Raw genomic sequence first — 16,249 nt, forward strand, 5'->3', positions numbered from 1 at the left:
GGGGGTGACTCGGGCCCTGGGGGTGGGTGACCCGGGCCCTGGGGGTGGGTGATTCGGGCCCTGGGGGTGACCCGGGCCCTGGGGGTGACCCGGGCCCTGGGGGTGCACTGGTGGGGACGGGGGGGGGGGCGGGTGGCTCCAGGGCTCTCGGCCCCCCTCCTCCGTGGTGGCCGCAGGACCCTCCCCGGGTGGGGGACCCGGAGAATGGACTTGGTTTGGGGAGACAGGTCTGAGGCCTGGGTTTGTGGAGAAGAGAATGGGAGGAGCGGGTGGGCGGGTGTGGGCCCAGAGAAGGGGCCCGAGGCGTGGCCGTGGAGCTGCGGAGCTGGCCCCTCGCTGGCCGGCTGGGGAGGCCGGGAAGAGCATCCTGGGGGGCAGGGAAGCCAGAGCCGGTGAGTCACCAGGTCCCTGAGAAACCGGGATCGCAGCCCTGCAGGCTCGGGCCCGGCCCCCTGAGGCCAGCGTTTACCGGGAGAGCAGTTTTAGGGCGGATGCAGAGGCCACCAAGGGGGCTGGATAGTGTCCCCCCAGGTTCACATCCAGAACCTCAGAATGTTGGAAGCAGGGTCTCTCCAGATGTAATCGGTGAGGCTCCCAGTGATTAGTGAACATCGTCCCGGACTCGGGGTCCATCTGAACCCAGTGACTGGAGTCCTTATAAGAGAGAGGATGGGGAGACGAGCCGCAGGAAACATAGCCACCTGACCACAGATGAGGGATGAGGAGGCCACAACCCCGGGAACACAGGTGGAGGAGGGGGCCTGACAGCTGGGGGAGGCAGGAAGGAGCCCCCTTGGAGCCTGCAGAGGGGGGTGGCCCTGCTGACACCCCCAGATCTATGAGAGAATTCATTTTTGTTCCCTTTAAGCCCTCTGCTTTGCCGTACTTGTCACAGCAGACCCAGGAAACAAATACGACTACCTATGAGAAAAGAAAAACCTTTTGTGCTTAAAACAAATAATTTCACGGCGACTGAGCTTTATTTGCAGTTGATTTAAAGTTGTATGATGGGTTAAGCAGAGGAGCGGAGGAACCCTGCAAGGCAGCACGCCCTTTCTGCGGCAGGGTGGAGGCCCTGCAGCAGCGGGCTGAGCGGCTGCGGGGCGCGGGCAGCACACGTCCTGCTGGGCCGTCCTCCCGTCCCCGGGGCCGCCTGCGGACCCAGGCTTCCCGGCAGCCGCTGGAAAACCGCCCGTGAGCAGGAGTACGGTGGGCAGAGTCAAATGCAGCTCTCAGAACTGAATGGAGGGCGCACTCACTCTCTGTGCAGGGCCGTCCTTCTCTGGGCCCAGGCAGCTGGGAGCCCGTCGCAGGAGCCCCTGGATCTTGGATGGAGGTGGAGGGATTCAGACGTCCAGTCGGCTCGAGGGCAGAGCCCGTGAGCCGCCGCCGTGGCCTTGGTGGGGGCGGGGGCTGCGCTTGCCTCCAGTGACATTGACCACTGGGGCCGAGCCCAGCCGGGCAGGGTTCCGGACGCCGAGGGAGGGCAGGGCGCCGTGGGGAGGGCCAGGCCAGGTCCCCCTTTGTTTGCCGTCACGGCTTAGGGAGCCCGGCCCGCCCCAGCCTCTCACTGCAGCTTTATTACTTCAGAACACAACGTGCTTGGCCCTCGACCCGCCAAGTTGGGACTTGGAGAGCAAACAGTCCCAGACATCACATGGATTTTAAAAGGAGAGATTAGAGAATCTGAAGTGAACGAAGAACAAATACACCTTCAGCTAAGCATTTACAATTAATGAATAGAATTTAAGGCTGCGAGCCGCCCACCTGGGAAGGGGCCAGGTGGGCCCCTTAGTGTGAGAGTGTGAGTGTGTGAGTGTGTGTACGTGTGTGGCTGAGGGCAGGCGTGAGGGTGCGAATGTGTTTGTGGGTGAGCATGCTTGTGAATACTGAGCATGTGTGTGACAGTGCGAGTGTGTCAGCAACGTGTGGCTGGGTGTGAGTGAGGGCGCATGTGTGTGCACGGCCTGCCGGGTGTCCATGGCGGGCGGGGTGGGGCACCCTGGTGACCCCGGAGCCAGTGGGGAGACCAGAGGGTCTGCCCCGATGGTGGAGCCTGGAGTGGGGTATGCAGCCGGGTGGGCCTCTCCTTTCCGAGCAGCACGTGAAACCTCTCCTCACAAGTCGTTCGGGGGCAGCTGCCTGCTAGGGGAGAGCAGGTGGGTGTCCTGGGTGGGCCTGGGGTCTCTCCCTTCCCTCCCTGGTAGGAGGAAGGGGATGGAAAAAAAAAAAAAACCCACCTGACCCTGCCAGGCCCTGGGGGTGGGCACAGCCCTGGGGGTGGGCTGGGCCTGGGCCCCTGGCCTGGTGGTCCGTGTGCGGTTATGAACTTCAGTAAGAGCTCAGCAGTTGAGGCTCTCTTCCCTGTGTCCGAGGGGCTCAGGCTGGGCCACCTCCGCTGAGCAAGTTGTGTGTCCTCAGCTGTCGCAACCTGGGGAGGAAGATACTCCAGAGAAGGAGAGGAAATTCAGATTTCCCTGGAGCCTCGCTTGTTTCAGAGGATCGTCATGCTAATTACAGATCAGTTTCACCTGCTTCTCAAAAATAAGCTCTTGTGACGCGTTCCCTCTCCGGTGAGGGATGGAGTTTTCTTACACCCGTCAATTACTGAGCTCTCGAAAAACAGCTTGGTCGGTCGGCCTCCCTGAGAAACAGACCCCGAGGCCCGAGAACCGTCTTCCCAGGAGCCATGCCTGGGCAGGGGGCGGGGACGGGGCTCATGGCGCTGCCCAGAGGAGAGGCTGGGCCGCAGCAATGCGGCAGCGGAGGCCTCTGTGAGCCCACGCCTCAGCTCTGGCAATGCGGTGCAGAGGAGGCTGCCCTGGGCCATGGGGCTGGGCTTCCCCACCTCCCCGTGGAGCTATTGCTGGCTGTGAGCTGCCCCAGTGGGGGCCATGCATTTGTGGTTGAGGGATTTCGGGGGGAGGGTCTGAGGTCAGGGTCGCAGCTGTGAGCGGTTGTCACCCAGCACTCCAGAGCCTCTGTCCTGGCGGGGCACGTGGGCTACACATAGCACCCACTCTCCACTATATCCAAGAACTAATGATCGGGACTTCCCTCGGGCTCCAGTGGTTAAGAATCCACCTTGCAATTCAGGGAGTGCAGGTTCAATCTCTGGTTGGGGAACTAAGAGCCCACATGCTACAGAGCAGCTCAGCCCACGAACCACAGCTAGAGAGTCCTTGGGCGGCAAAGAAAGATCCTGAATTAACACAGTGAATGTCGTGTGCTGCAACCAAGACCCGACGCCGCCAAGGTTTAAAAAGCTGATGATAAATTTTAATATCACTTCCCAATTGACTCAGTAGAATTCAGGCAGATGTTGAACCTCAGCAAAAATTAATGCAAATAAAACACCTTGGAGGTTCATTTGTCAGAAATAATTTTACAGACTGATCACCACCCTCGTGTTGGTGAGGATGTATGAGTTTGTGCATCCTTTTGTGGAGGGCACTTTGGAAATACTTATCAAGCGTGCACCTTGATTCACCACTTTCAGGAATTTTCTCTGGAGAGAGATTCTTAAAACACAACAAGGACATGTATCAAAAAGTTATACGGGGCCTCCTCGGTGGCTCAGTGGTGAAGAATCCGACGACCGAGGCAGGAGTCATGGGTGTGATCCCTGATCCGGGAGGCCCCCATGTGCCTCGGAGCAGTGGGGCCCGTACCCCGCGAGTCACGGGTGTGATCCCTGATCCAGGAGGCCCCCACATGCCGCGGAGCAGCGGGGTCCGTACCCCGCAACTCCCGAGCCTGCGCTCCAGGGTCCGTGCTCCGCAGCGGGAAAAGCCACTGAAGTGAGAAGCCTGGGGACCACGACTGGAGAAAGCCCTCGCAGCAGCGAAGACCCACCGCAGCCAGAGACAAATAATTAATAATTTAAAAAGCGGTCTGCAGTGAAAGCAAGTTATAAACAGCCTACCTGCCCATCAGCAGTAGAAGGAGAAACATCAGTGATTTAGGTTCTGATGGGGTCCTCTAACGGAATACTGTGCAGCCACTGGGAGGAAAGAGGAGAAGCTCTGAGTGCCCACAGGGAGGGTCTCCACAGTACCCCTGGCTCTGAGCTCACGTGCGGGTGCAGGGCACCCAGCTCTCCTGTCTCCTGTGGTGGGACCTGCAAGAGACTGAAGACTTTCCAGGCTTCACTGTTTACATGGTGATTTTTTTTTTAGTGTGTGAATGTAATATTCTTATTTTAAAATGTATTCATTAAGGGACTTCAAGTGGGCCTTAGAAAGCATCACTACGAACAAAGCTAGTGGAGGTGATGGAATTCCAGTTGAGCTGTTTCAAATCCTGAAAGATGATGCTGTGAAAGTGCTGCACTCAATATGCCAGCAAATTTGGAAAACTCAGCAGTGGCCACAGGACTGGAAAAGGTCAGTTTTCATTCCAATTCCAAAGAAAGGAAATGCAAAAGAATGCTCAAACTACCACACAATTGCACTCATCTCACATGCTGGTAAAGTAATGCTCAAAATTCTCCAGGCCAGGCTTCAGCAATACGTGAACCGTGAACTCCCTGATGTTCAAGCTGGTTTTAGAAAAAGCAGAGGAACCGGAGATCAAATTGTCAACATCCGCTGGATCATGGGAAAAGCAAGAGTTCCAGAAAAACATCTATTTCTGCTTTATTGACTATGCCAAAGCCTTTGACTGTGTGGACCACAATAAAGTGTGGAAAATTCTGAAAGAGATGGGAATACCAGACCACCTAACCTGCCTCTTGAGAAATCTGTATGCAGCTCAGGAAGCAACAGTTAGAACTGGACATGGAACAACAGACTGGTTCCAAATAGGAAAAGGAGTACGTCAAGGCTGGATATTGTCACCCTGCTTATTTAACTTCTATGCAGAGTACATCATGAGAAACGCTGGACTGGAAGAAACACAAGCTGGAATCAAGATTGCTGGGAGAAATATCAACAACCTCAGATATGCAGATGACACTACCCTTATGGCAGAAAGTGAAGAGGAGCTAAAAAGCCTCTTGATGAAAGTGAAAGAGGAGAGTGAAAAAGTTGGCTTAAAGCTCAACATTCAGAAAATGAAGATCATGGCATCCGGTCCCATCACTTCATGGGAAATAGATGGGGAAACAGTGGCAACAGTGTCAGACTTTATTTTTTTGGGCTCCAAAATCACTGCAGATGGGGATTACAGCCATGAAATTAAAAGACGCTTACTCCTTGGAAGAAAAGTTATTACCAACCTAGATAGCATGTTCAAAAGCAGAGACATTACTTTGCTGACTAAGGTCCGTCTAGTCAAGGCTATGGTTTTTCCAGTGGTCATGTTTGGATGTGAGAGTTGGACTGTGAAGAAGGCTGAGTGCTGAAGAATTGATGCTTTTGAACTGTGGTGTTGGAGAAGACTCTTGAGAGTCCCTTGGACTGCAGGGAGATCCAGCCAGTCCATTCTGAAGGAGATCAGCCCTGGGATTTCTTTGGAAGGGATGATGCTAAAGCTGAAACTCCAGTACTTTGGCCACCTCATGAGAAGAGTTGACTCATTGGAAAAGACTCTGATGCTGGGAGGGATTGGGGGCAGGAGGAGAAGGGCACGACCGAGGATGAGATGGCTGGATGGCATCACGGACTCGATGGACATGAGTCTGAGTGAACTCCGGGAGATGGTGATGGACAGGGAGGCCTGGCGTGCTGCGATTCATGGGGTCGTGACGAGTTGGACACAACTGAGCGACTGAACTGAACTGAACTGAACTGAAGGGACTTCCCTGGTGGTCCAGTGGTTAGGACGCCACACTTCCACTGCAAGGGGCGTGGGTTCAATCCCTGGTTGAGGAACTGAGACCCACATGCTGAGTGGCATGGCCAAAAAATTTTTTTAAATGCGTTCATTTAAAACTCAGTACCTGGTGAAATACAGGTGAGAGCTGGGGAATTTCCGGTTGTCGGAAGCTCCTGTTGGTCTGCGGGTCTGTGAGGGGCTATCGATGCCCACCCCGTGACAGGCAGGCCCGGGCCATGTTCCAGGGAGTGAGGGTCACGCAGCCAGGCTCCCGTGGCGGCCTCGCCACTGATGGGCAGCCTAGAGTCTGGTAGGCCTCTGGGGCATAGGCAGTCAGCGTGGGCTCCCTGGTCAGTGGAAGCTTCCAGAACTCCCCTGCCTCAGGGATGGTGGGGGGCAGTTAGGCCACAGGGAGGGCGTTGGAGCACAGCTGGGGGCCAGTGTGCGGGACAGATTTGATTACAGGATTGGAGCCCAGCGTTGTCTGGCGGGCAGTGGGTCTGCATGGCAGGTGATGGGCTGGGGGCGCTCTGAATGACCCCAGCCTGCTCCTGGGTCTCCGACGAGCCCCGGGGTGCCCAGCCATTGTGCAGACGTGGGTGTGGGGAGGGCACGGGGCCCTCTCAGCATTCTCAGTCTTTCTAGGTGGGGTTCTTGGAAGAGCGCCGGGCTCAGCTAGGGGTTCAGGACAGGGTGGGGTGCCGAGAGGCACTCATGGCCACACATACCCTTGTCCCCCCCCCGACCAAGGGCGGGGACCCCGGAGGCCCAGGACAGGGACGAGTGGCTCGGCCACCTGGTGTGTTCATCGGGGAGGCCCCTGGGGTGCTAACCACCCCTTGGACAGCCCACTGGGCACTGGGTGCCCTCATGCTGGCAGGAACACCACGTGTCTGATCACAGCCCGGCTCCAGGGCGGTTCCCAGAGGCCCCAGGTGCCCCCAGGTTTGGATTTAGCAGCTGGTTCTGCAGTAGTGTTTGCAACCTGGGTGGGGGGCTTGCCCTCCCTACTCCCCTCCCCTCCCCCCTCCCCTCTCCCTGCCCAGGTCACTGTGTGACCCCCTCTCTCCCACTCCGTCCCCCCAGGTGAGCACTGCGAGGTGAACGCGCGCTCCGGCCGCTGCGCCCACGGCGTGTGCAAGAACGGGGGCACCTGTGTGAACCTGCTCATCGGCGGCTTCCACTGTGTGTGCCCCCCTGGCGCGTTCGAGAGGCCCTACTGCGAGGTGACCACCCGGAGCTTCCCGCCGCAGTCCTTCGTCACCTTCCGGGGCCTGAGGCAGCGCTTCCACTTCACCGTGGCCCTCGCGTGAGTCCCCGCGTCCCCGCGCCACCGCCCGTGCTTGGAGGTTGGGGGCGGTCTCGGGTCTCAGAGCGGCCCTCTGGCCCTCCATCCGCGTCGCCCTGGCCGGCGCTGCCTACAGAACCCTGTGCAAGTAGAGGACGTGGCCCCTGATGCCAGGGCTTCCCCTGTGGCTCAGCTGGTAAAGAATCCACCTGCAACGCAGGAGACCCCGGTTCGATGCCTGGGTCGGGAAGATCCCCTGGAGAAGGGACAGGCTACCCACTCCAGGATTCTTGGGCTTCCCTGTGGCTCAGTGATAAAGAATCCACCTGCAATGTGGGAGACCTGGGTTCAGTCCCTGGGTTGGGAAGATCCCCTGGAGAAGGGAAAGGCTCCCCACTCCAGTATTCTGGCCTGGAGAATTCCATAGGCTCTATAGTCCCATGGGGTCGCAAAGAGTCAGGCACGACTGAGTAAGTTTCACTCTCACTTCACTTTCCCCTGATTCGAAGGTGAGAAATTTCCAGCTGGCAACAGCAGAGTGTTAACAAGCTTGGGGCCCTGTTTGCCCAGCTCCCACACCTGTGAAGCCAGCCTGGACGCCCTGGTGCTGCCCACCTACCACCATGCGGGCACCTCTGCCATCCAAGTGCCCAGAAATAGGGTGAAAGGGCTTGGGACTCAGACTCGGCCTAGGCTCCTGTGGGGTCTCTGGCGAGCTGGGTAACCACAGGCAGGTGGCCTCGCCCCTTTCAGCCCTGGTCCCTTAACCCGTAACGGGGTGCAGGCTGACTGCACGCTCGGGCCATTTTTATTTTTATTTTTTTCTCCAAGAGAATTTAGATTTAACTTTTAATTTTTAAGATCTATCATTTCTACTGTAAAGATTTTTCTCAAGTTCAACTTAGTAGAATAAGGTGTTTTTTGTGTTTGGTGAGCATTTGGGGATGCAGTCTTTGGGGACACAGTCTTCGTGGGAAGGCACCATCCATGTCCTCCAGAACTAGACGCTTGCTCTGAGTTGCCCTTTGGCGCTCGGGGCCTCTTGGGGCGGGATGGGGCAGCTCCTCTCCCGGGGGTCCTGCCCCACCCGGGGAAGCCCTCCCCTCTCTACCCCCCGCCATCACACTCAGGTCCTCTGAGTCCCTCACCCCCGTGTCTCCCTGTCTGGCTGCTTCTCTCCCAGTTTCCAGCCTCTTGGCCCGGGCCACCGTCCTCCCGTCGGCTGACAGCTGTGTTGTCCGCGACTGTCAGCCTGCGCCAGGGGGATCCTTGTCCGATAGGTGTGCCGGGCCCTCCTGCCACCCGGGGTAAAACCCAGCTTCTGAATACAGCACTTGGCAGCCTCCGTGTGCTGACCCCTGTGACCCCTATCCTGGCGGGGGCCGCCCTCGCCTCCTGGACCCGCCCAGCCCTGCGCGGTGTTTCCTCGGCCCCTCCCGCTTGCCCCCACCCCGTCTCCCGCCGCTTCCTTCAGGAAGGCCCCGTGAGCAGGCCGGGCCACGCCTGCGTTCCAGTTCTGGCCGTCCAGCGTTTGGCCATCGCCTGCTTGTCTGCTGCCTTCAGCCTCCGATGCCCCTGCTTGTGGCATCAGGCTGCCGTCCACCCTGCCTGCCCCTAAGGTCCTGTGGAGGACACGTGGTTAACATGGGGGCTTGAATCATTGGCGGGTTTTCTCACTGTGGCCCAAATCTGCTCGCTGTAACCCATCCTCCACGCTGGGTGGCCAGGACTCCTCGCCCTGATATTTTTTTCCCAGGTGTCGGATGGTTCGATTGGGCTCAAGTCTCTGAAGCCGATGCTTGTCCTTTGAAGCCTTTAAATGGCTCTTTGGGCTCCCCGGCTCGGATCCGGGCTTCAGCCCCAGGACTGCTGTGCCCGTGCCTGTCCACCCGCTGGCCTGAAGCTCCTCACGGGCTTCTTATTCTGCATCCTGACACCCAGGAGCCCAGAGGCCAGGAGCGGCTGGCTGGTAGTTCCATGCTGACACGGCGTGAATGCTAGCTGCTCCCCGCCTGTAGCCTGGAGATGTCACTGGGGAGCCTCCTGGCCTCCCAGAGCAGGGGCTCTTCGGCCCGGTGCGGGAGGGAGGGGTTGAGTTGCAGAGGACAAAGCTTCCAGGCATTATCAGTGGTCTGGAGTGCCGGCTGGGGGCTCTGCAGAGGTGGGCAAACCCCCAAGCCCCTGGACCCACCTGGGCCCGCCCACCTTGTCCAGCTCCAGCCCCCCGGTAGATTCTCAGGCTTGGACACCTGCACTGGGTACAGACATGTCCTCATGGAGGGCGTTCCTTTTAGAGACGCGGGTCCCTGGTGAGGTACCTTCTGGGCTCTGCCCAGCTCATCACAGACAGCGTGGACCACTCCGTGGCCAGCCTGCTTATCCTGATCTGCAGGCATTTCCCCGTTCAGCCCTCTTCCTGAATCTTCCTCGGAGGCCAGCTTTAATGAAACAGCAAGAGCGGCTCTCATCTGTGTGCATGCCTGTTCTGGATCCTTTGAGCATCGCCCCCTTTCCCGGGAACTTGGAAGGAGGGTGGGAGACGCATCTGGTCGGCCCCCTGACCTGACTGCAAGGCGGGAGTGGTGTCTGATTCCGAGGGCAGCTGTGAGGTTTGGGCCGTGTGGAGCCCGCTGCTTGGGGGCGATTGCTCACACCTTGGTGCATGGCTCACGGCTCCCCCACAGCCTGTAAACCAGAGAACCAGGGCCCCTCTCCAGGGTGTGGAGGGGTGCACATGAGAGGGCAGGCGCTGTTGCCCTCCCACCCTCTCAGAGGGCCTCAGTGCCAGGCCCTGGTCCTGGCCCCACCTGCTCCCAGCCCGGTCCCTCCTCTGCCCATAAGCCCTGTGTGCAGGAGGCCACTGAGTGGGCACAGCCTCCAAAGCAAGGGCTCCTCTTTGGCACCTTTGCCAATTCTGCATGCCACGTGGCTGGGTGTTTAGCAGGCTGCTGTGGGTGCCCACCCCCGGGTCAGAGGTGCCCTGTGTCTTCCGGCAGACTCATTGCTCCAGGTGGTTTTGCTGTCTCTGTGGCCGTGGCTGCCCAACTCTGGGCATGACTGGCAGCCATCGGTCGCGGGCAGCACAGCCACTAAGCTGCAGGAGGCTGACGTGAAAGGTGACTGGAAGTCCTGGGGTTGGGGTGGGGGGCAGCCCACGGACGCAGAAACCAGCAAAGGAAGACTGGCGGCCCCAAATGCAGACGCTGAAGAGCGGTGGTGTTTAATTCAGTGTCCCTCTCGTGTGTGTGTCCCTTTGCTTGGGAAATGGAGCATTTTAGGTGATCACGTGGCAACAATTTAGGGACAGTTTCCCATACGCCTGATGACGGCTCAGGTGTCGAGGTGACGCCAAACCAGGGAGCGTTTTGCATCAAAGGCAGAATCGTGACAAGTGCCCCAGAGCGTGGGCAGGGCCGGGCAGGAGCTGGCCCCCTGCCTGCTGGGGGCCGCACCGTGAGAAAGGTGGGCTGGGGCGCCAGCCCAAGGCTTTTGTTTCAGGCAGTTTCTCTGGAAGCGGCGTCTCTCCTTTCTGGCTCTGTTTGCCCAGGGCCTGGGCTCGCCCGCCTCCTTTGTCCTCTCTGCTCCCGGCCCCCTCTCCAGGCTGCGGTTTCTGTTTCTGCCCTTTCTCCTTTGGCGCTGTTCAGACCCTGCCCGGGGCCCCAGGGCTCTTCGTTAGCTCTTCCATCCTGGCAGTTCAGGGGGCCCGCCCCTGAGGACCGTCCTGCACTGACCCTCTGCACCGGCTCCCACCCTGGTCCAAGGAGAAACCCACACCCATCAGGGCTGCAGAAGGGGAGCAGGTGCGGCCCGTGGGTCTCAGGAAGCGAGCCGCTGTTAATTCGGCTCCTCTCTTTTTCTGCCTGCTGGCTCCACACTTTGCTCTGCAGGTATTTTTAGCGTTGTCACTGGCACCCGCTGCCTCTAAACTGAGGGGCTGCCAGCTGTGGGCGGGAGGTGTCAGTTCTGTGCACCTCAAGGAGGGGGAACTGGGGTCAGATGCCCGACGCTGGCTCCCACAGACCCCTGCTGCACGAAAGCGGGTAAAACTGACCTGGAATCAAAGGAAGGACTCTCCCCGCTTAATCTCTGGAGAGAGGGACATCCAGCTGTCTCAGGAAACAGTCTTGAGTTTCCCCCCAGATTTGTGGGTTCTCTGTAACAGGGGCTCCAGGAGGCATCGTGGTGTATCGGGGGCCCTCAGCTCTGATGGTAGCGGCCTCCTTACTGGGTAGGAGGAGATTTCTGAGGCTCTTTGTTTCCTGTCGGAGTAAGTGGTTTTTTACTCTGATGCTTCAAGTCTGATGAGACTATTTTCACGCATCTGTTGGTTCACAGGAGCCCCACCCATGCGTGGATGCAACACACTGGTGTTACACACTCGCCTGGACCAGATCTTTCTTGTTTGGTCTTGGAAATGCAGCCGTGAATGAGAGTCATCATCCCTCCCCTTAAAGGATCACTTGTCCTTTTGTAAACATTTTTTTATTTAAAAAAGTTTTTCAGCCTGCGGGATCTTTGTTCCCTGACCAGGGATCAAACCCTCACCCTTGCAGTGGAACCCTGGAGTCTTAACCGCCGGACTGCTAGGGAAGTCCCAGGAGCACGCATTCTCCTAAAGGAACAAATAAGCAGAATTTCAGAAACGAAATGAGTGACGTGATAGACTATGAGGGGCACAGTTTAGATAAAACGAGTTGGGAAAACACAACTGCAGGGACGCCTGGGAGGCCTGCAGAGGCGGGGAGTTCATCCCCGGGCAGGGGCCGGCAGGCACGGAGGCCCGTCCGGGGGCAGGGAAGGGGCAGAGGGACGCAGCGCGGCTGCGGCTGGAGCCTGGTGGTGGGGACGAGGGGCTCCGGCCTGAGCTGGCCATCGGCACCCGTGCCCCGTGCCCGGGAGCACGCGCGGCCTGCCCCCTGAGCAGCAGGCGCCCTGCCTGTGTTCAGTGTCCACACATTCCCCGCTGGCACATGTCTGTGTCACCCTCCTAGAGCACCATACGAAGGTGGTGGTAACCAAGCTCCCCCCAGAATCTGCTTTGCTCCTTCCAGAAAAGAACACTGTTAATCAGGATTTGTGCTGTTTGTGTGCTAAGTCGCGTCCGACGCTGCAATCCCATGCTGTAGCCCACCAGGCTCCTCCATCCATGGGATTCTCCAGGCAAGAATACTGGAGTGGGTCGCCACACCCTCCTCCAGGGGGTCTTCCTGACTCAGGGATCGAACCCGCGTCTCTTGTGTCTCTTGCATTGGCAGGCGGGTTCTTTACCACTAGCTCCATCTGGGCTGTCAGCTTCTGATGTGAAAGAGAGTCCCCGGACCAGAGTCTCGGCTGAGCGCGGCTGGTGCTGTCGCCCTGGGCAGCCCCCGGCCACCTGCAGATTCCACCCTGGGTCATTCATTGCACGATGTGCTCTGCCCCCCAGGTTTGCCACCCAGGAGAGGAACGCGCTGCTGCTGTATAACGGCCGCTTCAACGAGAAGCACGACTTCATCGCCCTGGAGATTGTGGACGAGCAGGTGCAGCTCACCTTCTCGGCAGGTAAAGCCTCCCGTGCGGGAGGGAGCCGCCCTCCGGCTGCATCCCAGGCCCTTCGCTGGTTGAAACCACCCCATCCTGCAACAGCGCCCTCTAGCGTGCCGATCCCTGGTTCTCCACCTGGGCGCGGGGGCGGGGCGCGGGGGGGCGCGGAGGGGATCCCCGAACGCGCAAAGATGTTCACTGCAGCGCTGTTTATAATGCTGCAGGCACAGCTCAAGTGTCCAGAGACTGGGGAATCCTTGCGCCCTCTGTAGGATGGAAACATTGACAAACCCTTTGAAAACGTTTTCCCGGTTGCGGGGGAGAACGCGGGTCCAGACGGTCAGAAGGACTTTCCGCCTTGGGGATCTGCTCACTTCTCTTCTCCCCGGACCCGCAGGCGAGACCACGACCACGGTGGCGCCGCAGGTCCCTGGGGGCGTGAGTGACGGCCGCTGGCACGCGGTGCAGGTGCAGTACTACAACAAGGTAGGCCCCGCCCCCCGCCCCATCGCCCCCCAACCCCGCGCAGCCCCGGGCCCTGCTGAGGCGCAAAGCAGGCCGCTGGGCGAAGTTAAGTAGGAAACGGAGCCTCTGTGACGGTCTGTGTGCAGACCCCCAAGCCCCGCGGTGTGGCGGATACTCCCTCAGGGAGCGCTGGGACCCCAGAGATCACCCGCCCCTGGGGCAGGACGCAGAAAGAGCTTATTCATTGCAGCTGCCTCGGCCGAGTCGTTACTGGGGCTGAAATCGCAGGCCATTCAAACACAGTTCCAAGGCCTAAACCTTCCTTCCCTGCCTCCCTGGGTGAAACCCGAGAGGCAGAAGGCTCTCCCAGGAAACGCTGTGAAGGTCTGGGCGTTTTGGGGGGTTTCCTTTCATTTTGCTGTTTCTTGACTTGTAAGGAGACTCCTTGCCGGTTTTTGCATCAGAATGCCCCGCTTTCCAATTGCCAGAGATTTGGCAAGCCTCTCTTTTCCTTCCTGGGGAACTCTGGGGCGCCTCCCCCTCATGGCGCTCAGCCACAGACTTGGGCCTGACTTGGGGTCAAGGGGTCCCCCCTCAGTAAGGGATACACCCGTGGAGAAAGAGCACTGTCTTTCAGCCTTTGACACCCTCCACGTCTCCACCACCCTGAATGTGTAGCCCCCGGCAGTGAGCATCCCGCAAGGTGACCCTGGTTTTTTGCCCCCAACCTGAGGGCGGGTGCTCCCGTTGCCCCTCCCGGGGTAGAGGGCGGCCGGGTTCTGACTCGGGTGTGGAACTCAGCGCCGCGTTTGTGATGAGGGCCAGAGTGCAGGTCTGAAGCGACGCGGGGGCTGGTGTCCCTCTCGGGAACGTGAGGACTGTGTGGGCTCTTGTCAGGACGCTGCACACGCCCTCAAGTAGAACGAAGGGAAAGTTAAGAATCAGCGGTGCTCCAGGGCCACGTGGCAAGGACGTGGTGCCCGCTGTCTGACCTTCCTGCCTCTGAGCTCTCCGCCTCTGGCCTCCTCCCCTTGCGGGCAGGGCCAGGACCCCAGGGATGGGCCGTCCCTGGTCATCCTCTGGGGGCAGGGTGCTTGCCTCCCGGGGGGCTTCCCGCCCAGCAGGGTGCCAAGGAGACCCTCAGGGGCCCCCGCTTCATGTCAGGGAAGCACCCGTGGAACCTCTTTCTTCCTGCTTGTGTGGGAAACATACCTCCCGGGGCCGGTTGAAGACTGGGCTTGAGGGCTGAGTTGGCCTCGACTCCCCAGCAGGGTCAGCTGCCAGTGGTCCCCGCTGAGCAGAGACGGGGCCTCTGTCTCAGCCCACCCTGCCCTGGTCCCAGGGCGTCCATCGGCCTCCGACATCGCCAAGGCCTGCCTGCTCACAGCGCCCCTGCAGGCGGCCCGGAGGAACAAACTCCCTCCTGAAGGGGCCCCTGGGGAGGAGGGGCCCAGGAGACGTGGACCCCTGCCACCCCCGCTTCCGATCCTGAAGCAGACCCTGGGTGCGGGATTAGGCCTCTCCTCTGGGCCGCTCAGCTACTTCCTCTCTCGCCCGAGGCTGCTGGGTGGAGGAACCCTGCAGTTTGCCCGAAGACCTGGAGGCCGCCCCCGTGGTCTGCCTCCTCGCACGATGGCAGTGCTCGGGATTAGGGCGTCTGTCTCGGGAGCTTTGTGTCTCTCGGGGCCAAGGCGCTGGCTTGTCCAGGCAAAGGCCCCCCCGCCGGGCCCGGGCAGGGAGCAGCTCAGGCCTGCGTGGAGGGCCTGCGGTGGGGGGCTGCAGGGGGCTGCGGGGGCCCGTGGCGGCAGGGGCCGCGTCAGGATGAGACCGCGGGCAGGAAGGAGGGCGGCCATGAAGGTGGTCTGTGGGGGGCGGGTCACTCTGCTCTGCGAGTGTTTGTTTTGTCTGTCATCCACCTCGGCTCTGGTCCTCAGGGTGGGTCCTGTGTGGGAAACCCCTGGGCCCCCATGGGGCCTCCCCCCAAGTCCACAGTTGCCCTGGGGCCTGTCTGGGCTATTTTACCAGTCACCCCCCCTGCCCCCAGAAATAGGTGGAAACCTCCCCAGGTTGGCGAAGGAGGGCTTATGACCAAAGGGGACAGGTTGTGGGGCTTCCATCCATGTGGGCAGTGCAGGACCCAGGGCTGTGTCAGCCTTGAGGCCAAGAGGGATCGGGAGAGCGCAGAGTGGAACCCGGACAGGAGGCGTCCTGGGGAGAAGCCCCCTGTGCCGAGAAGTGACCTCCTGGCAACGCCCCCACCCCAATCTCCTGTTAGGCCTCCCATTGGCCAAAGGCAGCCAGGAAGCAGAGGACATGACCCCTTGATAGGGTCCATGAGGGCTGGTCCCCCAGGCAGAAAAGTGAAAGAAAGTGAAAGTCGTTCAGTCGTGCCTGACTTTTGAGACCCCACGGATTATGCAGTCCATGTAATTCTCCAGGCCAGAATACCGGAGTGGGGAGCCTTTCTCTTCTCCAGGGGATCTTCCCAACCCAGGGATCAAACCCAGGTCTCCCGCATTGTGGGTGGAAGAATCTTACCAGTTGAGCCACAAGGGAAGTCCCCCAGGCAGGGAGTCCAGCAGTCAGTTCACTTTTTCTTTCTGCTTGGGGTGGCATTTTAAGCAAGAAGGGCCGGCGGCAAAATTCACTTTCAGTGGAGCTCGGGTGCCCGCTGGAGCTGGGTGTTTTCCTGGGAAGGTGTTTTAAAGGCAGACACTTTGCACAAACATGTTGAACTCCGTCAGGCGCAGGTGGAACCTGGGGCCCCTCTGCCCACACCGCCCATGGAGGTTTGGGGAGGGTTTGGAGGGTTTGTGCTCTGGTGAAGACCTGCCTGCCAGTGCAGGAGACAATAGACACAGGTTCGATTTCGGGGTGGGGAGGATCCCCTGGAGAAGCAAATGGCAACCCACTCCAGTATTCTTGCCTGGAAAATCCCATGGACAGAGGAATCTGGTGGGCTGCAGTCCATGGGGTCTCAAGAGTCGGACACGACAGAGCACGCACTCACGCGTGCCCACGTGCTCATCGCCTGGTCGCAGATGTCTTTTCCTCCGAGGCTGTTGTGCATGGTCGGTAAACGTTTTCCCCGCCAGCTTGCAGAAGGGTCTGTGTGGCTCATTCTTAAGTGATTTCTCTGCCCTGGGAACTCAGGTTCACCGTCAGTCAGAGCTCTATGGGGTGTCTGTCCTTCCCCCTCGCCTTTGGGCATCAGAA

The 16,249-nt window shown here is 59.4% G+C and overlaps 1 protein-coding gene across 1 annotated transcript in view; it reads left to right on the forward strand.

The window, feature by feature from the left end:
* Window positions 1-16,249, forward strand: part of CELSR1 (cadherin EGF LAG seven-pass G-type receptor 1) — a 152,124-nt gene that overhangs the window by 75,329 nt on the left and 60,546 nt on the right. Inside the window, exons 3-5 of the mRNA XM_040233359.1 lie at window positions 6,844-7,066; window positions 12,471-12,586; window positions 12,966-13,054. Coding sequence (XP_040089293.1) covers window positions 6,844-7,066; window positions 12,471-12,586; window positions 12,966-13,054 — 428 coding nt within the window. The remainder of the gene's footprint in view (window positions 1-6,843; window positions 7,067-12,470; window positions 12,587-12,965; window positions 13,055-16,249) is intronic.

The sequence above is a fragment of the Oryx dammah genome, unplaced genomic scaffold (assembly GCF_014754425.2).
Source record: "Oryx dammah isolate SB20612 unplaced genomic scaffold, SCBI_Odam_1.1 HiC_scaffold_29, whole genome shotgun sequence".
Taxonomy (NCBI): domain Eukaryota; kingdom Metazoa; phylum Chordata; class Mammalia; order Artiodactyla; family Bovidae; genus Oryx; species Oryx dammah.